Source organism: Chroicocephalus ridibundus, chromosome Z, assembly GCF_963924245.1.
Source record: "Chroicocephalus ridibundus chromosome Z, bChrRid1.1, whole genome shotgun sequence".
NCBI classification, from domain to species: Eukaryota; Metazoa; Chordata; class Aves; order Charadriiformes; family Laridae; genus Chroicocephalus; species Chroicocephalus ridibundus.
This window is the reverse complement of record NC_086316.1, coordinates 123,202-148,581: the sequence shown is the minus strand read 5'-3', so window position 1 is coordinate 148,581 and position 25,380 is coordinate 123,202. Positions and strand designations below refer to the sequence as shown.

Genomic DNA, 25,380 nt, shown 5'->3' with positions numbered 1-25,380 from the left:
TTAATTCACACCTATGTCTTCCCTCAAACAATTTCTGCCAATTTTGCTCCAGCCTATTCCTGATGAATGCCCACAAAAAACCTGGAGTTAAGGAGGGCTGGTGGAATGAAGCTCTGGAGTAGGACTATCTACAGCACTAGATCAGAGAAGCCCTGGCTTTGTCCTGCCAAAGCTTGGAAACCCCCAAAGATGGTGACTCCACACTGCTCTGTGACCTGTCCCAGGGCTGCACCACCCTCCAAGGCAAGAAGGTTCCCCCAGTCTCCCACATGGGCCTCCCAAGGTCCAGGGACCACTGCAACTTGTGCTGTTGATCCTTGTTGGCACTGCTGAGATGGGCTTGGCTTTGATTGCCCTTCAGGTAGCTGTGGGCTGCTGTTAGATACCCTTTGGCCTCCTCTTCTTGGCCTTTTGGCTAAGATCAAGTGTAGTACCTGTTCTTATCAGTTTAATATCTGATACATCCTCGATAAGGGGACTTTATATTAAACGAATTTTTGGGCGCAACAAAATTATTTATTTGCTTCAACAAGGCCAAGTGCCAGGTCCTGCACTTGGCCCACAACAACCCCATGCATCGCTACAGGCTTGGGGAAGTGTGGCTGGAGAGCTGCCTGGCAGAAAAGGACCGGGGGGTTCTAATTGACAAGCGGCTGAGCATGAGCCAGCAGTGTGCCCAGGTGGCCAAGAGGGCCAATGCCATCCTGGCTTGTATTAGAAATAGTGTGACCAGCAGAAGGAGGGAGGTGATTGTCCTCTGTACTCAGCACTGGTGAGGCCACACCTGGAGTATTGTGTCCAGTTCTGGGCACCTCAATACGAGAGAGATCTCGAGGTGCTGGAGCGAGTGCAGAGGAGGGCAACAAAGCTGGTGAAGGGCCTGGAGAATAAATCTGATGAGGAGCAACTGAAGGAGCTGGGACTGTTTAGTTTGAGGAAGAGGAGGCTGAGGGGAGACCTCATCGCTCTCTACAACTACTTGAAAGGCCATTGTAGAGAGGTTGGTGCTGGTCTCTTCTCACAGGTAATTGGCGATAGAACAAGAGGGAATGGCTTCAAGCTGCAACAGGGTAGGTTTAGACTGGACATTAGGAAAAAATTCTTCCCAGAAAGAGTGGTCAGACACTGGAATAGGCTGCCCAGGGAGGTGGTGGAGTCACCATCCCTGAATGTGTTTAAGACTCGTTTAGATGTCGTGTTGGGGGATGTGGTGTAGGGGAGAACTTTGTAGAGTGGGGTTGATGGTTGGACTCGATGATCCCAAGGGTCTTTTCCAACCTAAATGATTCTATGATTCTCTTTGCCAGACTAACTGACCCCAGCTCCCTCTGCCTCATCTCATCAGTCATGCCTCTCGGCACCTGCCCATCCTGGTAGCTCTGCAATGGATCCTCTCCCTTTTCTCCAACTCCCTTTTGACCCTGAGGTCCCAAACTGGACACAACATTTCAGATGCAGCCTCCCGATGGCAAATGAGATGGGTGACAACTTCCCTTGATCGGTGGGACATGCTTCTAATGAGCCTGGAAATTACACTCTCTCTAATCACCGGGTCGAGGACTCGATCCTGATTGTCTGCTCCTCCTGCTGGCAATGCCAGGGCAGTCCCTCCTGTCCTGCTGGCTTCCCCCTCGCCCAGGGAGGGAGGGCAGCAGCAGCAGGATGACTCGCCTCTGCCCCCCGCTGCAGGGAGGTGCAGGTCGGTGCCCTCTCAGCTCACTGCAGAACACACCTTCATGTCTGCTGCCTGGAGTAGCTGAAGGCCACATCTGTGGTTGCCGATGATGTCATTCTCTGCGATGACGCCCTCTCCCTTGGAGACGATGCCATGGCTGCTGTTCTCATAGATGCCATTGCCACGCAGCTCCACCTGGCAGTCGGCCTCCACCAGCACGCCTCCCCGGCTGTTGCAGGAGATGCTGTTGTTTGCGATGCGCGTCAGCTGGCTGCTCTGCAGCACGGCCACCCCGCCATCGCCGTTGGCATGAATTACGTTGGCAATGATGTTGAGCACTTCACTGCTCTTGACATGCAGCCCAGCAGCTGCCGCCAAAGAAAAGTTATTGGTTAAGAGCTTGAATCTTCAGTCATGACCACCATAAATGTATTTCTGTTTCTATAAGCTACCCAGTTCCTTCTGTCACAATATGACTTTCCAACTGGGAGCTCAAGGACAAAAACGCACCCATACTTGGGTCTCAGCCCACCATTTCTCCAGAGTGCTCCTGGCCTAGTGGCCGCTGAGGAAGCCCCTGTCAGACCCCAGTGCTGGTGGGCCAGGACAACACACCATTCTGCATGCCACCCCTTCTCCTGCAGCCCAGGAAGAGCCACGGGCCCCCAGCTCACCTCCGTTGTGGTTGATGCTGTTCAATTCCACCAGCGCCACGCTGATGGGACGCCGGGCAGCCGGGTACTCCTCCTCGCTGTCAGCATCGTTCTCCCCACCAGCACCCTCCCTCTCCTCCTGGAAGCTCTCGCTGCCCCCCTGACCAGGGGGGTAGTCACCAGCATTGTCCTTGTGGCAGAATACCGCCACCCCGTAGATGCTGTTGTGGCTGATCTGGTTGTTGATAAGGTGTGGGAGGCTGGAGGACATCATCCACACACCGCAGCCCTTGTTGCCTGCAGAGTGGGGTGGCATAGACCACCAACTCATCAGTGCTTGGAGACCCCCAGCCTGTCCCCAAAGCAGCTGGTAGTCCATGTGTGGTGCAGGTGGGATGGAGGATATCCTCCTCTTTGAGCACACGTGAAGACTAACCCTACATGTCAGGGGCTTACGGAGATTTTTGGCCCTGACTTGGTCCTGGTGGGCTAACTCAAGTCCATGAGCTCAGTGCCTTCATTTACCCACCTCCGCCCTCTCCCAGCACTGTCTATGCTCTGACCCCAGCTCAACTCCTGCGGTTTAACTCATGCGATCAGGAGATAAACACCCGCTGCCCTGGGGCTCTGCAGGATGGCCAGGCACAGCCCTGTCCACTGGCTCTATACACAGGTGGCTTCACCACCGATGGGCACCACAGTGCTGGAAACCCGCATGTCCTGGTCTCTCTTCCAGCAGGACTGGGAGTCTCTGGGGCCAGGGAGCAAGTGGCTCCGGCAGCACCGAGCTGCGTTTCCCCCCAGGGGCCCGGGTGTATTCCCCAGTGTCTATTGCAGGCTGAGCTGCAGCTGACACCACAGCCCCTCCTGGGCACCCACCACAACTCTGGAGAGCCCTGGAGGTAAAAGGCACCCTGGCAAGCCCAAGAGGACAGGAGTATGGGGTAGAAGGCGAGAATCATTCTCCACTGGAGTTTGCTTGCTTACCATAAATGACGTTTCCTTCGATGAGGCCCTTCCCGCGCTCGCCCACCACCACGCCATCTGAGTAGCCGCAGGAGATGAGGTTGTTCCTGAGGACGGGGTCGCCCCCATGGCGAATGTCTGCCCCACCCCACTGGTTCTCGCAGATGATGTTCCCTAGGGCCAGGCAGGGAGGATGAGGTGACCACACTGGCCTCCTGCCCACATAAGAGCAAGGAGACTTGGCAGGCTGAGACCTGGCCCCACCAAAAAGCTCCCATTGCCTGCAGTAGAACCCAAGCGCCAAGACCTTCCCCGCTCCCCCATTCCGCTGGCCATGCTCTCCCGCACAGGACAGCCATCACTAGCAGTTCCAGTGGCCACCACCTCCCTGTCCTCTGAGGTGCAGGGCAGAGTGGAAAGCACTCGGAGGTTCCACAACAGTAGGAAAATGTCATTGACAGCTTTAGCTTATAAACTGGATATGCCATATTGCTGTGGAGCACAGTTCCATGTCGCAGCTGTGCCAGGAACAATAATTTGGAGCACATGCTGCAGAAAGACATGCTCCCTCTGTCAACAGCAGAAATGCCAACTAGAAAATGCAAATCAGGGGATTCTTGTAATAAAGTCACTCAAGAACGACAACAAGATAAATTTTGCAATCAAGCAAACAGAGGCTTAAAGACAGAAACAAACTGGGCACAACACCACCATTTTCATTGCCATACCTGTGATTTGGCCTCTGCCATTCTCATTCACTGCTATTCCAGCAGCCATTCCCTGGAAAATATGGTTCCCACTGAAGTAGGAGAAGAAAATAAAGTTACCAGCAGCAGTGTTGCTGGTGCAGCGGGTCTCTGCAGAGGCACCAGTCTCCCTGGCTGGCTACTTGCCACAGCCTGTTGCCTGTGCCCAGTAGGGAGAGCTGGACGGGGGCTAGCTGCAGAGCGAAGGGCAGTGGGAGGGAAGCACAGTGGGGAAGGTACATGCAAAGCAGAGCAGAGCTACCGACAGCTGGACTGCTTTTTCAAGGAGGTGAATAACACAAAAGAGGCATGGAGAAACACCTGTCAACAAGATCATTCAAAGAGCGGGAGGTGCTCACGGACACCCAAATGGCCACCAAGTCAGACCAGTCACCCCATCTCCAGGAGTGCCCACAGCTGCAGCTGCAGGGAAGTCATGGGACGGGGAGAACCGCGCGCTGCCTCCTGCAGCCTGGCCTCTCTGCCCCGCCAGCTACCTGCACCCACAGTTACACCCACCCTGAGATGGACTTTCCTTCTCCTCAGGATTCAACGCGCTCCTCTGCAAACTGCCCTGCACGCTCAGTTCCCCCAGCACCAGGCTGACACTGGGGGGAGGCAGACCATGCTGCCGGCAGCCACAGCCTCCCTCCCCCGTGGGCAGCATGGTGCGGGGGGCTCCCAGCTGCAGACCCCTGTGCCCCCATGGAAATGTGTGGGAGGCCCAACACATAGCAGATGGATGACACAGAGGAGTCTGTGAGGTCTTTAGCCCATTTCCCCCATCCTCCCCACTGCAGGAGGAGGGGAGAGGCTTTATCAGCCACGGGACTGCTGCTCCAAGAGCAGCCCTGAAGCCAGTGGGCAGACGGCGATCGCAGTTGATGGCAGGAAACATTGAACATGGTGGCAGCAGCAGAGGCAGTGCCGTACTGGGAAGGATGGCCTGGAGAGCACATGTCGGCCCCAATGCCCCTGAGTAGAGATGTCACCCACTGTCCCCTGGGCTCCCACAGAGGGAGCCTGTCAGGAGGAATGAATCCCAGGAGCCTCAAGCCCACCACCAGCTTCTCCTCCACAACATGACCCCGAATCTCTGGCTTGCTGCTGAGGTTCAGAGCAGGAGAGCAATCAAGTTGGTCATGAAGAAACATCACCAACCAAGGACAATACCTGGCACAGACTCTGCCCCAGCATCTACCCAGGAGAACCCACCAGAGATGGCTCCACTTCCCCTGAGCTGCGAAGGGAGTGGAGAAGCTTCTGCAGAGCAAGCCAGGGTGTGAGAGCAGCACCTGTGACATGCAGTCACCAGCGACGCCATCACCAGCACTGGCTGGACTGGAGGGGCGGGCACAGCACCTCACGCTGCTGTCCTGCTGCCAGGGACAAGAGTAGGCAGAGCAGGGGCCACCCCACCTCACCAGGAGGCTAGTGCCTCAGCTGCCCTGGCATGGCTGCCTCTCCACTTGCAGCTGCATGCTCGTGCACAGCTGCTCGCTCTGGCAGTGGGGGGAAGCCCCCAATGCCCCGCTAGAGCAACCAGGCTACCAGTGGCACCCAGAGAATGGAAAGTTTCTGGTGGGCTGGTAGGACCTGGTGCAACACGTGCGCCTGCATCTAGAAAGAGAGACTGGGTGAGAAGAGCACACAAGGTTTGAAATACATGCTTGCACCAGCAGCTGCGAGAGTAAGGAGGAAGAGAAGCTGCAAAACCATCCCAGAGGCAACCCCCCAGGGACACGAGGCAGGGGCTCTCAGCTGCCCAGCCCGCTGCGGGTTGGTGTCCTCCAGGGCTGTGCTCACCATCTTAGGGGAGATGGCAGTTGCCTTGCACCACCGGGCACCATCACACTCGGCACCTTCCAGCCTCAGCCCCAGCACAGCAAGGGACCTGGTCTTACCCAAACAGCTTTTTAGCTGCTGCAGAGGGTGCCTCTGACTGGAAGATGTACGTGCCCAAGGGGCTGTATCATGCTTAAAAATGGTACCTGGCACGCACACTTCTGCAGAGGACACCTCCCTGCTTTCTGCACAGAGTCCCTTACAATGCCCCACTGAAACCTGTCCCCCAGCCAGGCAGTGACACAGGATGGAGGTGGGCTTGCAGCTCTCAGGAACCGGCAAAACATAATTCTGTTTCCAGCTGTGGAAAAGGCAACCAGCAAAGGACATTACTCTGACTATAATCATCCCTCTGCGGCCAGCCCTGCCTGCCTGCAGTGGCATACATCATCCTGTCGGTGAGATACAGCCATGCCGATGGCCCCTGTTGAGCCCCACGCTCAACACAGCTGCACGTGGCAGCACCGGGCCAGGGCCAGAGCCTGCCTCAAGCCAATGCAGACGAAAGACAGCACAGAGCAGCACACAGGAGTGGAGCAGGGGGTCTCCTCCAAAATGGGAGGCTGGTCAGAAGAAAAAAGGTGTTTTCCCACCGAGCTTCGTCCCTGCCTCCTCCCCACCAAGCTTCCTCCCTGCCTCCTCCCCATCATCTCCTTCATGCCAGCAGGCACGGATGGTCATACATCAGTCACGGGTGTAAGCTGGGATTGCAAATGGTGTTGTGAGAAAGTATGGAGGGAAGAATATCTAGTGAATCTCTCCATCCCGCAGCCTGTTTCCTCTGCACTGTTGGGCCCTGCCATTACAATACCGCTTCTCTTAGAAATCAGTCTCTCTCTGAGACAGCGCTTGTTGGAAAGCCCAGCCCTGACCCCTGTGTTTTCAGGGCTGGTACATCTGGTGCAGACTTCTCCTCCCCAGGTCCCAGGACCAAGTGACTCGGTAGAGGTGCCTGCAAGAAGTCACTTCCATTAGGTCTGCAGGACTCGAGGCTGAAGCACTGTTAATTAACAAAACTTCCAGCACAAAGGCTCCCATTCTAACTATGGGCCTGATCCAGGGCAACCATTTTCTTCCCTTTGTGCCCTACCCTGCTCTACAGCACCGCAGTGAGTTGTCATACCCCTGTTCCTTATCACCCACAGGCACAGTGAGAGGTGGGAAGGGGTGGCAGTACAGATGAGATGCCTCCTACATCTGCAACCAATACCATGCTCCAGCTGCCATCCCATTACTGGGTTCATTGCTACCAGCTGATACCACCAGGTAAAGCTGATGGCATCAACCTGAAGAAAGCCTGCCAGACACCAACACCAACATCTAAACCGAACGGTATTAAACACACACGTCAGTAGCTCCAGATGTTTAAAGCAGAAAGGTGAATTGGAGTAACAGTGATTGGAGTGCCGAGGTCCGTTTCCCCTTTGCCTGCAAAAAGCACCATGACACGTGTAAGTTGTTCATCTTGAACACAGCCCGTGTCCTCCTCAGATCCAGGGAGAAAACCCAGGACAGGCACTTGGCAAAGACCTGTGTGCAGCAAGCGGACAGAGGGAAGTCACAGAAAGGCACTAATGCACCATGGTCCTATTTCTGCTCTATGGTGAGGATAGGAAAAAAGAGAAGTGTGCACAGTGGGAGGAATAATTCTTAACAGGAGGAGGACAGAGAGAGGTCAGTGCTAGCTAACATACCTCACAGCAGGATTTCCATTATACAGAATATAAATGCCAGCTTCTTTATTCCCACAGATCTGATTGCTACGGATGATGCCTTTTCCGTTGCCAGCGACGACAATGCCTGAGCGAAGGCCACTGTGTATCTTATTGCACTACAGTTTTATTTTTTGCACATGTAGAGAAAATAAAAGCAGAAGGAAGGAAGGTCACTCATAAAAGTGAGCAAGAGGAGACAGCAACCACAGAGAAAAGCAACAGCTCCCAACACTGCTGGGGAAAAGGGCAGAAGGGTAATTAATATAGCTGCCAAAAAATTCACTCTCAAATGGTCAAGACACACTTAACTTTTACCTTTCTTTGGGATTCTAGTACACAATGCCCAATTTCCCTTCCCATCATGCCTGCAGCCTCTGCTTCTTCCAGCAGCTCCTTCTGCCACCTCCAAGGGCTGCCCTGGACCTGGCAATGCTTTGTTCCCTGCAGCCCGTCTGCAAGGGCAACACCTCCCCGCGGCCACCAAGAGGAAAAGATCCTCGGCGGCACCGGACAGGAGCTGGAGGAAGGAGTCCATGTGGGGACCTCAGCATTACAGCATGGTGCCTTTTCTCAAGCTGCTAGACAGCACTTTGCACAGCCTGAACGACTGCTGTCAACAGCCACAGGCTGCTTCTCTCTACAGGGGCCAACATCTCCTGTGCAGGCAGGAGCACGCTGGGACCCTCTGAGCAGGACAGCAGCGCCAGCCAGTGTCTTGCAGAGTGGCGGGGTAGGAATCGCCAAACCAGCCAAAGCAACGAACAGCAGCTCAAAGATGCAACTGAGGCCAGACACGGCCTGCAACTCCATGGCCGAGCTGCCATCTCCGCCATGGAGCTGCAGCTCTGCCTGCCCCATCTCCTGTCAGAGCTCACACAGAGAGCTCGATGCAGCCACAGGGTCACTCGGATGCAGCTTAGATCTACCTTCCTGCCTCCCCCCGCACATCGAGGCCCTGGTTCCTTCAAGGATAACTACAGATACAGCGTTCAGTGAACAGGGACAAGGTCGCCTGCTGCAGAGCTGGGGACACTACTGATTTGGAGGAAAAGCCGTGCCGCTGGAGAGTGAACTGCTGCTCCCCTCCGCCTGGGGCTGAGCAGAGAGCTGAGACCCTCCACCAGCCCCCAGGGTAGACAATACGAATCCCAGTGTGGGAGAAACAACTTACAGTACAGTGCCGATTTACTATCTTGGTTGCACAAGTTCACTAGTTGCACAAGTTCACAGGGGAACACCCCCCTCCCCTCCCCTCAATGTACAGCAATTTTAAGACACACACTATCAAGCAGAGCAGGATGTACCATCAGGCATGTACCAACAGGCAGCACTTTGCTGTGCTTTGCCCTTGGGGTTAGCTAAAACCTAAGAAACAGGCTGAATGGCAAAGCTAACAGAAAGGTCAGTGTTTTCTGTACTGGGAGATAGAATCCTGCTGCCCTTCAGAGCGAAACAGCACATGAGAGAAGGAGCGCGTTACCCTCCAGCACAGCTTGGAGGGGTACGTACCAGAACAAGGGGGTTGGCTCCTTTACGAATGTCCACTCCAGCCTCACAGTTCGAATGGATGTTGTTGTCTGCAATCAGGCCTCCTGCCAACAGGCGCAGGAATATCCCCGATGCTTTGCAGTGGTGGATGTCATTCCTCAGCATGATAACCTGCAGGGAAGAGGAGAAGCACCTGCAGTTGCAGTTAGAAGGACGAGGAAGAGGACGTGACCAAAGGATATAGCTCTCCTTTCTGCAGCTTCTGTGCGTCTACGACCTCTCTGCCTGTCCCACAGCCCAGGGTGTGCCAGGCACACAGGCCAGCTGAAAGGAAGTTCAGTGCGTGTGGAAAAGTGCTCCTTTTAAGCCTGTTGGGCACTACCCACTGGCATGGGTCTGCTTAGGGATGGGGACCTGCAGTTCTTGGTGCTACACAGCCAGAGCAAAGATATCCTCTTGGCCTGACACGTCCCTCCACCTGACAAAGCCCCTGTTCAGGTGTGCCCAATGGCTTCATTCACTGCATTGCACTTGCAGCACAGCACAGTGAGTGACCATTCCCCATCCCATCTCCACACCACTCGTGGTACAACAGACCTGCCCCATCCCCGCTTGGGCAGTCCCTGTTCGCACTGGCACCCTCTCCGTACACAGCCGGCAGCAGGCTGCCTCGTGACTCTGCTGCTCAGAGCTGCTCACGGGTGACACTCAAATGCCACGGAGTCTCCCACGACTTTCCCATGGAGCTGCTACTGCACATGTGCTCAGCACCCAGCCTTACCATCGCCTTGCACCATCAGAACAGAGATCCTGCCGTTTGGGGGCAGAAATGGCCCAGCCAGCAAACTGAAGTCACTGGCACCACTCATAACAACCTAGTTTCCTCTAAGCAAATAAGTAGGTAAATATTTACGCAGCAGCAGTCTTTAAAATTTTCCAGCCAAATAAATCATGTCTTAAATACATGTCTTACAAGTGCTAAGAAATAATCTACAAATTGCCTTTGCATATCCCACTTCAATGAGCAACACAGATCAAAAGGTAATTAAATTAGACTTCCTTCTATTTGCTTATTCCAGGAAAGTGCTTCATTCAATCTCTCCACTAAACGTGGAGCTCAGCAGGGCTTGACAGCTGCCTGTCTTCATTGCTCACACTTGGCTGCCGGGGGAGGGAGCTACAGGAGGCGAGAAATGCAGGCACCCGCTGCAGCTGGTCCCACACACCAGACCCTGGCTGGGGCTGGCCAGCACAAGGACGCCGAGCCCTTGCCAGCTCTGCTGTTCTCCTGCTCTGTGTCGCACCTTGTCCCCATCTCACGGAGAAGCCTTTCACTGTCTCCCATCGCCCAATGCTCTGATGCCCACCTCTCGACAAGAGCCTCTGGGCTAATTCCCAGTGAGAAGCTCAGAGGGGCTGAGCAGCACAGCAGAGCCGCTCGAGGTGCCTCTGCTCCCTCCTGCTGCCATTCTGCGTCCAAGGGACAGCCTTTGGGAGGGCACCTCTGGTACAGATGTCCCTCGGAAAGAAAGGAGCTGCCCCCACTGCCAAGAAGCAGGGGACTGCAGCTGGGGAGACAGCATCACCACAGCAAAGCCCTTTCCTCCTGAGCCCTCCCAACACCGCCAGCACTGGGGATTTTGGCAGTGTGATTTTCCCCCAGTCCTTGATGTCACAGTCCTGTCTGAAGAGGAGCACAGGCACAGAGGCAGAGACCTCTGGGCAAGTGCAGGGTTAGATGATGCAGTGAGGAAAACCTCAGCTCAGCCTCCAGCACATGTCCCCTGCCAAAATCCCTCCTTAGACCCTACCTCTGCCTATGGCAGGCACCACCCCTGCAGGCTCTCCTGAAGCTGCCAGGACTGGCCATGGCAAGGGGCAAGACCAGGGGTTGACACCGCAGTCCCGAACTCCCTGCATTTGTGGTATGGGCTGTGCTGGGTGCAGCAAAAGTGATGATAACTAGCAGCACTTTTACAGGATGAGAGTTTAATTTACAGGTAGAGTGGGCCTGACTACATGACCCCAACATGCCACTGAGTTAATGCCTGCAATTGCAGTTACGTTACTGCATGCAGAAAGCAGGCGGCTGCAAGTGACCTGCCTTTCATTTGGGCTGGTTAACCCAAACCATGTATAGGAAAGGAGATGGTGGAGCAGAAGGGAGAGAAAAGAGGGCTCGCAGCAGCATTCACAGCACCTTACTGTTCTGTATGCAGCGTACTGCGTAGGTCAGATCCCTGAAGATGCTTCCTTCCACTTTTGCTTGCCCTCGTGAATAAATGAATATTCCTCCCTTCCCATCCCTGAAAAGGCACTGCCGGATGATGCAGCCTTGCAGCGAGTTTGCCAAAGATTGGGCCTCCTTGTCCTGCTGCAACTCCTGCTGCAGAGACTTGAGCTTAATGTCCCTCTGAAGGGCGTGCAGTCTGTTGCTTTGAAGCTTGCTGTCCATAACATCAGCAAGTGTGTGATTCGGGCTGTGGGCTTGACAGGCCACTTTGTATGCAACCTGAGCATCCTCTTCATCGTCGCTGCGTAAGTCACTGTCACTGGAGTTTGAGTCGAGGGACGGGTACTCCTCCTCCTCCTTTGCTGCTCGCAGGTTCTCTCCAAACTCACTGTCCTCCTGGGCTAAGCCAACCGGGGCTTGAGCACCCGCAGCAGCGAGGAAACTGCTTTGTTCTTCCCCTACCACAATTTTGCATGTTCTCACTGGCCTCAGCAGCGATTCCCTCCAGCCATCCCACTTGGCCACGGGGCAGGCGGCTGGGTCAGGTTCCCGCAGGGACACTGTGCAGGACTTGGCCAGCACAGCCAGGTGCTTGCAGGCCCAGTTACGGTCAGAGCTCGGGCAGCCCTCCACAGTTACAGAGGCGTTCTCACTGCCGGTGAACTCACAATGCTCCAGGATGCAGAGGGCCACGCTGCGGAGGTGGATGCTGGACTGGCTGAAGGTGCAGAACTTCACCTGGCATGTCCCTGGTGCGTGAATCTGCAGCTGCCCACTTTCAAAGTTGCAATTGTCAAACTGGACGTAGCCTGAGGTTGTCTGGAGAGTAAGCACAAGGTGAGATCATTGCACAAAGCAAGAAAAAGCAGTCCTGAATCCACCATGAAGTTCTTCCAAAGCAGACAAGCTCATGCTCACAAACACAATACACGTTCAAGTGTCACCGACACAACAAGCTCACACAGGCACAGATGCAGTGCTGCAAGCTGAGTTAGCAAGTATCTTGCACCTACTGGCTTTCTTCCCTGCTGGCAACTTGTCCTTAACTTAGAATCCTAGAATGGTTTGGGTTGGAAGGGACCTTAAGGATCATCTCATTACAACCCTTGTCATGGGAAGGGACACCTCCCACTAGTCCAGGTTGCTCAAAGCCCCTGGCTCAAGTCCAACCTGGCCTTGAACACCTCCAGGGATGGGGCAGCCACAGCTTCTCTGGGCAACCAGGGCCAGGGGCTCACCACCCTCAGAGCAATTTTTTCCTTACATCTAATCTGAATCTCCCCTCTTTCAGTTTAAAACCATTACCACTCAGGCTATCGCTCCCCTCCCTGATCCAGAGTCCCTCCCCAGCTTTCCTGGAGCCCTTTTAGGGACTGGAAGGTCTCCCCAGAGCCTTCTCTTCTCCAGGCTGAACAACCCCAACTCTCTCAGCCTGTCCTCACAGCAGAGGGGCTCCAGCCCTCCCAGCATCTCCGGGGCCTCCTCTGGCCCCGCTCCAACAGCTCCGTGTCCTTCTGCTGTTGGTGCCCCAGCGCTGGAGGCAGCGCTGCAGGGGGGTCTCACAGAGCGGAGCAGAGGGGCAGAATCCCCTCCCTTGCCCTGCTGCCCACAGTGCTGGGGATGCAGCCCAGGATGCAGTTGGCTTTCTTGGCTGCCAGCACACATTGCCAACTCATGTTGAGCTTCCCACCCACCAGCATCCCCAAGTCCTTCTCCTCAGGGCTCTCAATGCATTCTCCACCCAGCCTGCGTTTGTGCTTGGCACTGCCCTGACCCAGGTGCAGAATCTTGCACTTGGCCTTGTTGAACCTCATGAGGTTGGCATGGTCCCACCTCTCCAGCCTGCCCAGGTCCCTCTGGATGGCATCCCTTCCCTCCAGCATGTCCACACCACACAGCTTGGTGTCATTGGCAAACTTGCTGAGGGTGCACTCAATCCCAACACCCATTTTGTCAACAAAGATGTTAAACAGCACTGGTCCCCGTACTGACCCCCGAGGAATGCCACTTGTCACTGCATGCCATGACAACTTCGCTGCCAAGACACAGCTTTGCAGTCTCAGCAAGGCACAGCAGTCACGCATGGGAGCAGACAGGGCCTAGATGTGCCAAGATCACTAAACCTTAGCAATGCTCCCTGCACAGAATAGTTTGCAGCCTTCAGAGATGTGTAGCTGCCAGCTGGCATCTTTAACGGACTCAGGGGTTTACCGGCTGAAGACGTAGGTAGGACAACATCAAACACCACCTGGTTGGCCTGGAGAACTACAATTCTCCCTAGAGCCATTAGCATACTTGGTGGAAGGACACTGCACTCACGATGCACCAAGTCCAAAGCAAAACAGGTAAAAATTTGTGCCATAGTGCTGCACGGGCATTACAGTGTGTCACTGCAGCAGAAGAGACACCATCAGTTCTTTGTTCCCTGGCTGTGGTTTCCCATCTGACCTGCTGGTACTTGCAGAACAGCCATCCCTACCATAGCCTTCCTGCTGTGCTAGGCAATACACGTTACAATTTATGGGTGCTGGCAAACCACCAGGATGATTGTCATGGCCAAATATCTCTCTCCTGCATAGGCAGGGCACGTCTCTGCTTAGGTACAGAAAAGGCCAAGAGAAATGCAGCAAGGTACAGAGTAGTCAGGTCAGAAAAGCTGAGTAGTGTGCTTGGAATTTTACTGTGCTCTTAATTTGACTAGGAATCTCCCAAATCATTACTTTCTCTTCCCAGGTTATCCCTCAATCGCCTAGTCCACCCCCCTAAAAACAGACAGACCAGTAACTTGTGACAGGCAATCTAGGGCCATTTTACAGAGATTTCCTGAGTTTGCAGCCAAGACACCATCCCAAGATTTGTTTTCAGCCTTGAGCACTCTCAGAAGTAGTCATACAGCAAATAGGTATTGAAATTCATTTCTCTGTATCCAAAGACAACCACAGAGAAATCCCTTCTGACTGGTAGCCTCCTCCAGACCGAATCATAACTTCCCTTTTTTAAAATTAAAAAAAAAGCTAATTAAAAGGGGCACAATGAAATCAGGTTCTGAGAGGCTGCTTGTGAAAGCCCTTCTGAAATTGCAACTTGCAGGGTTTTAATGACTGCCAGTAGGATTGGCCTGTTTGCTTTTTTTAATTTGTTTTTCATTGCTGGATTTGGGAGGGAACGCTCTGGTTCCACCGGCAGCTGCTGAAGGTCTGTACCATCAACCGTTGCACATGGAGACCGGAGCGACCACCTGAACAATGAAACGCAGCCACAGGGACCAGCCAAATGCAGGAGACACCACACGTCCGCTTCAGCAACTCGGCACATGGCCACAAACAGTGACTTTCTCAGCAGATTTGCGACTCAGTTTCCCCACTGCATGCCGGTGCATTATCTTTCTCCTGGAGACCTTCAGACTGATTAAGTCAAATATGTCACATGATAAATGCTGAAAAGGAAATGAAAAGGTGAATTATAACTAATGATGGGCTGACTCATTACAACGAAGGTCTCGTTTTTGGAGGCACAGCCCACAGGCACAGCACTCACACAGGGAACATCCCACTCTAGACCAGTCAGCGGCTGCCCGTGGGGACCAAAGTGTTGTCAGGGTGGACCACGGCAGCAGGGTTGGGCCCGTGGTCCCGCGTCCTAGCTTCCATCCAAAGGAGACCCTGGTCATCCCAGCAGAGGGCTCCCAGACCAGGCAGAAGACACAGTGCACATCAGCGCACCCAGTTTTTGGGGAAGCAGGGCTGGTGTGCAGCATGCTGCGGGGAGAGCTGGCTCCCTGGGGTTCCTCTTGCGCACCCAGCCCCTCGGGTCCCTCATGCTTTGCCATGCGGGCAGTCAGAAAGGCAGCTGGTTAGAAGGGGAAAATCACCAAAGGAAAAGACGTGGGAGCTGGGAGCCAGAAACACCCCTGACAAGTGCAGCTGCGACTCTGAGGTGCATCTGGGTACTGAGAAACCAGACATCCCGAGACACCACCAGTAAGTGCACAAACCAAGGGACTGTAATGGCAACTTATCATCTGGAAAAACGGAAACAGTCCAGAAAAGTGAAATTGCCCTGAAAGAACAAAAACATCTTACCTATCGGCTGTTCCAGCTGAAAAATGGCAATTAACAGCATCTATTCGTTGCTCAAAGTGGTGGTGTGCTACATCCTCTTAAAAAAGACTTAATTTTTATCCAAAATGGAGCCCTTCTCTCTCTCTCTCTGAGAATGTCCCATCCTGCACATACCTTTCTTTTCCTAAACCGGCTGAACACTGCATGAACCTGCTACGAGGTCTCAGACCAGGGCTGGGGATGCGTGGATGATGCCAGGCTGTGACACGGGGAGTCTTTGAGGTGAGACTCTGTTACTTCACCGGTCCCCTTCACCCCTACTTTTGGGTTGGTCTGGTTTGCCCTCCTGCCTCTGGGACAGCTGGGTGCCCCTCTGGGACAGTGTAACAGAAGCACGCACCCTGACTGAGAGACCAGCGCTTCGGTTCAGGCACCACTGACAAGTAGCCCTGACCGAAGCCAGCCCTGCTGTGCCAACCGCAAGAAGGGTGCTGGGCCACGTCTTCTCAGGGACAAGGCATCTCACCAGGAGCTAACAGTGCCAGCCTGAGCTGGTGCTCAGATAAACTAAAACTTTCCGGTTTTTGACAAAACTGCTACTGCCGCACACCTGCACAAACATCAAAGCAGGGGTTGACTACGAGTCCATCACTTGGCACTATAGGTTCTGCAGCCCCCTGCGCCCTCCTGTGCGGCTGCAGGCTGCGGGGCGGCCATCTCCCTTGAGCAGGGACTCTCTCGAGGTTATGCCTTGAGGCTGAGAGACGCCTTACCCGGCACCTGATACCTATAATGAGATAAGCGACGTCTTACATTAGGCCTAAAAGTATATTGTATCCTAGTGACATTGATATATCCAGCTTAATTACTGGAAGTGTAGTAAGCAGTAGAGTGTTTTACTGCCGTCTAAATTATCATTCAAACCAGTGTCAAATCACTGTCAAATCAGTGTTTCATCATCATTAAATTTTTGCTTAATCATCATTTGATTACCATTTAATTATTATTCAATGATCAATTAATTATCATTTGATCATCATTTAACCATGAATAAAACCCTTTAAGTTTACCCCACAACAATGACCACTCTTAATAATTTACCTGTGACAGATGGTTTGGCCCCTTCTGAAATCTGTCTAATTCTCTTGATACCTGTATTACATGTCCGTATCAGTATCTTATCTATCATAAGCATATCTGCTGTTGTATCGATGGTAAGTTTGCAGTAACCTGTAATAGCATTTACCTACTTGTTTGCTGCTGTTATTGGTTGTTGCTATAATATTGGTCATTGCAATATTACTGGTTGTTTCTATTACTGATTGCTGCCATACTATTGATCGATACTGTATTATTGATTGTTGGCAGTAATTTGCAATAGCCTGAAATATATATTTGCTTTATTAATCAAAGGCTTTCTTGCAAGTGGCAATTTGTGTGGCGTATGTGGTAATCTGTAACCAAGCGTAGACACTGAGAGGACAGAGCCCCTGAGCGCCATGCCTCAGTGAGCCCCACGAACCCCCAGCCATGCTCTCCAGATGCCTGTAGACCAGGGGACCCCTTGGTCGTGACGCCATGGTGGCCTCACCATCCCCACTGTCCCCGCTCCGCCGAGCCTCACCTTGTAGAGCAGGGAGGTGAAGCGGGCCGGCATGAAGACCACGTTGGTGAGGCGGGCAGTGGGGCAGTGCTGGTCGATACTGGCCAGCAGTGCCACATCCCCCAGCTTGCCCTGCCCCACCACCTCCACAGGCACCTTCAGCAGCACCTCGCTCTGCTCCTCGTGCACGCCGGGCAGCAGCACCAGGCGGTCGTAGGGGCTCGCAGCGGCCAGGGCGGCCCGGAGGCTGCCGAACTCGCCCCCAACGCCCACACAGAGCCGGCGCCAGCCCTTCCGCCGGCGGAAGAGGGAGAGGCAGTTGGAGGAGTCCAGGTCCTGCGTGGTTTTGCTCCAGGTTTTGGAGGCCAGGTAGTGCTGTTTGAAGGCCTCTCTCCAGGACGGCGGCTCCACACCGGGACGATTGGGCCAGTTGGGGTGTCTGTGCTGGAGGCAGCCCAGGCAGAGCTGCCGCCAGCGTGTTCTGTCCAGGCTGAGGACGAGCTCGCTCCAGGCCCGGCAGACCAGGCTGCAGCGGCCCAGGTCAGGGAGGTGCAGGTAGGAGAAGATGAGCTGCCACAGCTCCACCGGCAGAATGCCGACCTCCATCAGCACCTGCGAAGGACAGGACACAGCATCAGTGGGGAGCCCGGAGAGCTGCTGGGGCATGGGGGGAAGCAAGCTCAGGCTGGCAGGGACACCCTACTGTGGGGATGGGCAGGTCCCCGCCAGACATGGCTGTGCGTGGGCAGAGACGTACAGGAGCAGGCACGCAGCATCAGGCAGGCATGCCTTGGGCAGAGACACAGGCTCTGACCAAGCGGGGTTCATCATTCACCCTGCGGTGTGCTCCCATCACCATTGATCCCTCCCTCCCTCCACTGCTAGCCCTGCTCATGGGCCAGCAATGCCCAAACAAGCTGTTCTGAGGCCTCTGCTCTTTCAGGGCGGTTAAATCTCTGTTGCTTAGCCCTCGGGCTCAAAGACCGCGCAGGAACAAGCACATCCCTCTGGCCCTGGCATTGCCATGTCCCCTGCCATGGCTTTCCCCACCACACTCCATCAGCCCTCACAGACCACCGGCCCTCACAGGTCTTGCCAGCTGCCCCTGCAGGCACGATGCCTTCTTGGGACACTCGGCTCATCAGGAAAAGTGTGAAGCTTTCTCCAGAGGCCAAGTTCATCCTGCAGCCCAGTGGCTGGGGATACCGGCAGGATGCTCCAAGCAGAGGAGGGATCAAGAAGAAATCGTTCATGACTCCAGCAATGCACCACCAGCAAAACGGGCTCGACTCATAGTGGATGCAAGAGACCTGATCCCGTCCCAGCATGAGGCCGCTGCTGCTGAGGGTGTGCAACACCACGCCCCTCTGCTCTGGTTCGTGCCACCCCCTCCCCAGCGTTATTCCCCATGTCCTGCCCTGAGAAGCAGTGGGTGCCCATGGCACAATGCCTCCCTTGATCGCAGGACTTCAGCCCCCACCTCCCACCCAGTGCATGCAGCTGCGAAGAAGCCTCCCGATGGGCTCAGTGACCTCCCACCACTCTCCATAAAGCGCTGGTCAAGCGGCTTCACTAAACAGGTAGGTATCCCTCAAAATTTACCACTTGGTATTTGAGAGTAGAAGTGTTATTATCAGTGACCGGAGAAAACAACAATGCACAACGGGGAGCTCCACGGTCCAGCAGCACTCCCCCTGAAGCAGCCTGCTTCATGCACATTATCCAGCACGCAGTAGGTGGAGATCAGTACTCCGGGATGGTAGGAGCCCTACAAACACCACAAAAAGCTGTGTACATCCACAGGCTGGCTTCAAGTCAGCTGAGTGGCCAGGGGAGCCTTTGCTGGCAGCAGTGGCTCTGACCCCGCACCAGCAGTTCTGGCTTTGCCCCTGCCTGCCTCACGACTGCCAGGGTGGGTGGGACCACGCACCCACTCACATGCCGGGAAACGCACTCAGGCAAGGGCTGTGGTTACCCTCTAGTGCCAGAGTTCATCTCTAATATGATGCCGTTAAAAGCCTTCGGGAACCAGGCTCCCTTCCTCTCTCACAAATGCAGGCTGGCACAGCAGGCAAGCACTTAGTGCTGTGAACAATATTCTTTGACCAAACGTGGGGAATTTTACTTCTCCTTGCAGATATCTTGATTTCCAGCTATCCTGCAACTATCACAAGGGAATCTGCTCAAGAAAGCACAGACTTTCCTTGAAGCTAAGTTCTTAGTTTGTCTGAGGGCCCTATGCAATGCCCTAGGCACCCAGTGGGGAACCACCCCCTTGAACTTGGCTGGAGGAGATGCAGATTTGCTGCCCCGCTCCCACAGTAGCACTCCACGCAGTCTGCCAGGAAGAAAGGTCCCGTTGCAGCAGTGCTGTGGCCCTCTCAACTACGGTCCGCGGGGCTCGGCAGCTCTGAGCCTCTCCCCTGTATGACATCCCCAGCTTGCGCATCACGAGGCCATGGAAACCAGGCTCCGACACAGGGAGAGTTTAGAGCAGAACTTGGGAGGGAAGACTTAGTCCGATGCCCTTTCAAGCAGGCAAGGAGCTCAGCATCTTCTCTTTGCTGTTCCTCCCTTTCGCGGGGTTATCACAATGGGTTAAATTGTAATAAGCCTTGCCATTAAACTTTGTGGTAACAATACAAACACTGAAATAAAAATGAGCCATGGTCTCATTTGCCACCAAACCACTAAAATTAATCAAACCCCACAACAAAAAACCAATAAAATTATGCACTTCGTCAGTGCTTTGTATCTCTCAGCCCCTCCCCGGTGCGAGGCGACACTAGCGCCGAGCCCAGCCGCGAACGGAGGATGCCGCCTCTCCCGGGGGACACCGAGGGCCTCGCTGACGCCTTCCCGCAGCCCCGCACCGAGCACCCGGCGCCGGCGGGTGGGGAAGCGCGGCGACCGTCGGCCGACGGAGCCCGGGACAACCCCTGCGAGACGCGGTACCTGGCCCAGGAAGCCGGAGAACGAGGAACCAACCAGGGCAGAAGTTTCGCCGAGCCCCCCGCCGCCGGCGGACGCCCTCCCTCCGCCCCGCCGCGCCCGGCGGCTTTTCCCGGGTTCTCTGCCGGAGGGTCCGCAAGGGAAGGAGGGGGACACAGAAAGCGGCGGAGGCGACCCCGCCTTCCGGTCCCCCGCCGCCGCCGCAGTGCCGGCCTCACCTCCGCCCCGCCCCGGCGGGACCCGCGCCGCGCGCCGGGGGGCGGGGCTGGGGGCGGGGCTGCGGGGCGGTAGCCTCGTCCCGCCCCCGGCCTCGCCGCCGCTCGATTGGCCGAGGCGGGGAGGGGGCGGTGCCATCACGGCCCAGCTCCCCGGTCACGTGAAGGGGAGGCGCACCCGGCTTCTTCGTCCTCCCCGCACTCCCTCCGCGAGCGTCACCTCGTGCGTCACGGCGGCGCGGCTGCGTCACATCCCGGCGCCCGCACGGTGGAGGCCGCGGGGCCGGGTCGCCGGCGGAGGCTCCCGTCCCGTCCCGTCCCGTCCCGTCCCGTCCCGTCCCGTCCCGTCCCGTCCCGTCGCCATCGCCATCGCCATGGCAACGGCCGCAGGTGTGTCATCGGGCGGGGCCCGGCTCAGCGGGGCAAGCGGGAGCTTGGCCCGGCCCGGCCCGGCCTGGTCGTGGCGGCGGCTGCGCAGGCGCGGCGGGACTGGGAGCGGGCGGGGCCGCGCCGTCCCGCCGATCGGGTGCCGCAGCCGCCGCCCCGCGCTCCACCGCGGTGCCGGACTGACCTTGAGCGCAGTCGCGGTGCGGGCCGGCGGCCGCCCGCTGGACCGAGGAGCGAGGCAGCGCTGCCGGCCCGGGAGGTGCCGGCGTTGTCTCCCGCCGGCCTGGCGCGGCCGCCCACTTGACGGCGCTGCCGCGTCCCTTACCCGTGCTCGCCCCTTCGCTTTCAGGTCGCCTGGTGCCGCGACCTGGCGGGGCCGCCGTCGTTCCCCAGCCTCCCCGGCAGTCCCTCGCCGCGGTCCGGCGGCACTGAGGCCTCCGCGGCGACGGCGCGGGGAGCCCGCGGCGGCGATGCAGCCGGTTTGGAAGCTTCGGGAAGGGCTCGATGCTGCCGGCGACCGGCGGCGGCGAGGAGCCGTGGGCTGGTGAGCCCTGAGTCGGTCCGGTGACAGTTACAGCGGTAGGTGATGGGCTGGAGAAATCAACAAATGAATCCCTGAACCTTCCAGGTCAACCAGCGCAGCTGCGTGTCTTCAGGATTGGGCTAATTGTTTAGGATGAATATTTCTCACAGTTGATGGTGAAAGAGTGTGAGTTTGTGGTATTACTCCAATGAACTGGTTGAATGAATATTCAGTTCCCTGGGTAATCACAAACTGACTGGGCCAGGAGGACTTGCCAGGTAGCATGTGTGTTCCACAGCAGTCAAGATGATGGGCAGCACTGCAGTCGCTTACTGGTATTACAAATACAGAGATATAACGCAATATCAGATAGCTAATGTCCTTTTCTTTATTCTTGTGTTTTTCAGACCTAGTGGGTCACGTGCCAGCATTTTGAAGGCCATGGTCGTTTAGGCGGGTAAATGGGTTGAAATGCTTCTTTAGAAGCACTGGATGTGCATTCCACAAGATGGTGACAGTGGCAGGCACCCAACGTACAGACCTTGGAACAGGGAACGTGATGTCTAAAAGGATTGTGTGTGCCCTCTTGCTCAGAGCACTTTGAAATCAGCTCCTGGCTTGTGGGGAGCATCTGTATATAAATGGGTGGTGTATAAGCCATCTAATATGAATTCCTGTCTCTGATGTTGCTACTCATATTGAAAAAACATTTCATCTTTGTAAATTGTTTAGATGGCGTTTTCACTTGCCAGACTTTAAAGGATTAAATAGTATGTAACTGTAGGGGAAAAAACAATCCAGGTACATATGTGTTTTGTTTTAAAATAATTTGTGTACTTGGTCAAAATAATCTGTCAGGTTGCTTTTAGCAGTCCATGTTGTTTCTGTGTATCACACATCCTTCAGGTATCACTCACTTTTCTTTGGTTTTATTTTCCTCTCTCTCTTTGTTGTTTTTTTTTTCCCCTGACAAGATATTTTTTTAAAAAATTATTAAACGGTTTTTATCTCACCCCACAAGTTTCTTTTTTTTTTTTTTTTTTTTAACCCTTTTGATTCTCCCCACCATCCCACCGGGGACAGGGGGAGAGTGAGCGAGTGGCTGTGTGGTGCTTAGTTGCTGGCTGAGATAACTGAAATAACTATTTATCATGGTTTATCTGTTGTTTTCTGTCACAGGGAAAGGCAGAGCGGAATAATCAGAATTTGTACTGCTACTGCATGTATTTTGCTGGGATTTTTATTTCTTTTTTTCTTAGACTCTCTTCTGTCCCCACCACTACTCTCCAAGTGATGTGTATTTTATTAGTGTGAGTGTAGACCTTTCACTGTTTGAATACCATTGCACAGCGAATGGGGAAATCAAACATGTCAGCTCTAACGTAGCACTTGAGGAGTCCGTGTCTCAATGTCCTTCCCATTTTTTTTTCTGTTTTAATTTGTAAGCATACAGAAAGGAGAAACTGCCACTTCTTTAGGTCTCTGAGACTTGAGTAGAAAACCGTACAACATCTGTCACATCTGGCATTTGTTGCTTTTCTCCTTCAAATTTTATGGGCTTTCCTCAGACGTAAGATACCAGGTGCTGTTTGAATGATCCACTATGGTGAAAAAAGCTGTGGCTCTGCTCATGTTCGTTCTTTTCTTTTTTGATGTAGGGAAGGAGAACTGAGGTATACTACAGTAAGAAAAACAGTATGATGGATTCAGAAAGTTCTGCCCCAAAGAATTCAAAGGAATATCTAAGGAATGATGTAACAGCTACCTCTGGTAAACATTATCTTTGTGGCTACTGTGCGGCCTTCACAAATATAGCAGTCACATTTCCCATCCAGAAGGTCCTCTTTCGACAGCAGTTGTATGGTTTAAAAACAAAGGATGCAGTACATCAGCTGCAGAAGGACGGACTTCGAAACCTCTATCGTGGCATCCTTCCTCCGTTAATGCAGAAAACGACAACGCTGGCTTTAATGTTTGGCTTGTACGAAGATTTCTCCTCCCTGCTCCATATCCATGTGAGTGCTCCTGAGCTTCTCACTCGCAGCATGGCAGCGGTGCTTGCAGGGACCACGGAAGCTCTTCTTACACCTTTTGAGCGGGTTCAGACTTTGCTTCAGGACTACAAACACCATGATAAATTTACAAACACTTACCAGGCTTTCAAGGTACTGAAAGTCTATGGGATGAGAGAATATTATCGGGGATTGGTGCCTATTCTGCTCCGAAATGGACCCAGTAATGCACTCTTCTTTGGCCTGCGGGGACCTATCAAACAGTGTCTGCCTGAAGCAACTTCTTACAGCACTCATTTGGTCAATGACTTTATCTGTGGAGGGCTGTTGGGCGCCATGCTGGGATTCTTGTTTTTCCCAGTGAATGTTGTAAAAACTCGCATGCAAGCTCAAATTGGTGGTGAATTTCAGTCCTTCTCAAAAGTCTTCGTGAAGATCTGGCTGGAACGTGATAGAAAACTGAACCACCTTTTCAGAGGAGCCCATCTGAATTACCATCGTTCTGTCCTGTCCTGGGGAATAATCAATGCAACCTATGAATTCTTGCTAAAGCTGTTGTGAAAACCACTGTCTTCCTTCGGCTCTTCTGTTCATTTGGGTATTGGTACATATGACGTCACTTAGTCCCAGGGAACAGTGCCTGCATAGTGTGAAAGGTAATTAGTCTTGGCCTTCAATATTTATGGAGTGAATGGTGATGCATCTAAACCTTGGTGCAATTAAGATGAACTTTTTAAAGTATTTATTTGCTGGCAGGTGAGTTTACCCATAATGGAGCTACTAGACAAATACAAGGTTTAAAAAAAAAGACTTACGTTAGTCCAGCAGCTTATTTTGTATCACTCCCAAAATTTCTTAACGCTCCATGATGGAATGTGCTCCACTGCCCACGTAGAACATCAAAATCAAGGAGGGGCTGATGAAAACTTATTGCTTTGCCTGATAAACTACAAAATCTCGATTTAAGAGCTGCATTTTCAAACGTTTTAGGATCGTAAGTAGCCCATTGTTTAAAGATAACAGGGCAGATCCAGATGAGGATCACTGAAGTTAAGAACTTCAAGCTTAAGCTAAGCCTGCGCAAACTTTTCTGCCAGCCATTTTGATGCTTGGCTTTTAGATGAACATTTCATTCAGCAGCGTAAGAGTGGCTACTTGATGTTTAACTTCGGTGTAAGCTGACTCCAGTTCAAAGTGGGATCTCTGTGTTTATGTACATGTGTGCCTTCATGTGAAAAAGGGAAAAGTGGAAGGAATGAAACAGCAAATTTACTAAAGCTTTAAAGTGCCCTTCCTGGTTAAAAAACCTTCTATTCATAAACATGGAGTTTGTTCTGCCTTTTTTTTTTGTTGTTGTTGTTGCATTGCTGCTTTTTCTGTTGCTTACAGCTGTGGGGCCAGAAAGAAGATGGCCCTTTCTGTGACGCTCATGAAATGGTTCAGCTTCCCACAGTTGTGAAAGTAGCTCACAGACACAGCGCTCTTGTACTGAGATTTCTTGTCTTTTGCAAATTACTTCTGTTTCATTTGGGCTGTGGAATAATGGATCACAACAAGATATTTTTTCCTGAAACCTGGAGTTCTGCCCAGTTGATGGCTACTCTTTAACAGTTCTGTAAGACGGGATTGTACAGCAGCACTGACGAGATGAGGTTTCTGGGTATTACCCGTTTCAGTGGAAGTCTGTAAGTGTAGCAGAGATGACAGCCAAAGATGACCTTAGAAGCAGCTAGGTAGGAAAGATACAGCATTTGGAGATGTGTTTAAGGACTTCTGTAGGTGAGTACTGAAAAAGACTTACAGAAACATGAAGTACTGTGTGTCTTACAGACTTGGGAGTGGAGAGATATGACTTCAGGCCCTAGAGAAAGGGCCAGAAGAGCAAGCATGACCATAAACCAGGTGAGGGTCTTAAAAAAAACATTTGATTCTCCTGGGGGACTTTATGTTGTGAAACTCTATATAAAACAAAATATTTTGGATGATGGAGGGCAGGAAAGCTTTTAGAAACTGCTCTGAATTGGTCTTTTCTTAAGTTTTGGAGTGGCTATTACTGTTCTAATTTGAGTTTTACATTTGCTAAACTGTCCCCAAATATTGATTCTAATCAGTGTGTTATAATCATAATATAGTCCCTAGCTTCTCAGTCAAAAATGGCCAGGCGCAAGTGAGCATTCTTGTACCCGAATGTTGTGATTATCTGCATTTGAATAAAATGTTTACTGAATGTTTGTTACTGTCAGAATCTGATTTTTACCAGTGTACTTTTTTTGTAATCACTCCTTGATGGAATAAAAAAAATTTGC

At 53.3% G+C, this 25,380-nt stretch overlaps 2 protein-coding genes and 1 pseudogene across 13 annotated transcripts in view; 2 read left to right on the top strand and 1 right to left on the bottom strand.

The window, feature by feature from the left end:
• Nucleotides 1-20,451, bottom strand: part of FBXO10 (F-box protein 10) — a 25,432-nt gene extending 4,981 nt beyond the window's left edge. For 4 of the 8 annotated variants that reach the window (XR_010069210.1, XR_010069211.1, XM_063321372.1 and 1 more), the window contains exons 1-9: nucleotides 19,941-20,451; nucleotides 17,007-17,597; nucleotides 11,289-12,140; nucleotides 9,110-9,259; nucleotides 7,580-7,716; nucleotides 4,023-4,093; nucleotides 3,316-3,468; nucleotides 2,350-2,625; nucleotides 1,733-2,043 (exon numbers count right to left, since the gene is read on the bottom strand). Coding sequence is in view for 5 of the 8 variants with exons in the window: in XM_063321372.1 (XP_063177442.1) it covers nucleotides 1,733-2,043; nucleotides 2,350-2,625; nucleotides 3,316-3,468; nucleotides 4,023-4,093; nucleotides 7,580-7,716; nucleotides 9,110-9,259; nucleotides 11,289-12,140; nucleotides 17,007-17,597; nucleotides 19,941-20,291 (2,892 nt within the window). In the remaining 3 variants the exon portion in view is untranslated. The remainder of the gene's footprint in view (nucleotides 1-1,732; nucleotides 2,044-2,349; nucleotides 2,626-3,315; nucleotides 3,469-4,022; nucleotides 4,094-7,579; nucleotides 7,717-9,109; nucleotides 9,260-11,288; nucleotides 12,141-17,006; nucleotides 17,598-19,940) is intronic. The other 4 variants (XR_010069209.1, XM_063321369.1, XM_063321370.1 and 1 more) reach the window with 3 other exon arrangements.
• LOC134509099 (U2 spliceosomal RNA) lies at nucleotides 396-517 on the top strand (annotated as a pseudogene).
• On the top strand, nucleotides 20,346-25,380 carry SLC25A51 (solute carrier family 25 member 51). Of its 5 annotated transcripts, XM_063321377.1 has the most exons (3): nucleotides 20,617-21,118; nucleotides 21,470-21,519; nucleotides 22,721-25,380. In XM_063321377.1, exon 3 carries the CDS (start codon nucleotides 22,760-22,762, stop codon nucleotides 23,633-23,635), a length of 876 nt encoding a protein of 291 aa, XP_063177447.1. In that variant the 5' UTR covers nucleotides 20,617-21,118; nucleotides 21,470-21,519; nucleotides 22,721-22,759; the 3' UTR covers nucleotides 23,636-25,380. The 5 variants fall into 5 exon arrangements, 4 of the variants coding, with proteins under 4 accessions (XP_063177448.1, XP_063177444.1, XP_063177447.1 ...); XM_063321378.1 differs by lacking the exons at nucleotides 20,617-21,118; nucleotides 21,470-21,519 and adding an exon at nucleotides 20,346-20,542; XM_063321374.1 differs by adding an exon at nucleotides 20,405-20,542 and having other exon boundaries at nucleotides 20,889-25,380.

Excerpts from the sequence above, each read along its gene's own strand:
- SLC25A51 (XM_063321378.1), top strand. The coding sequence starts at position 22,760 with ATGATGGATTCAGAAAGTTCTGCCCCAAAGAATTCAAAGGAATATCTA.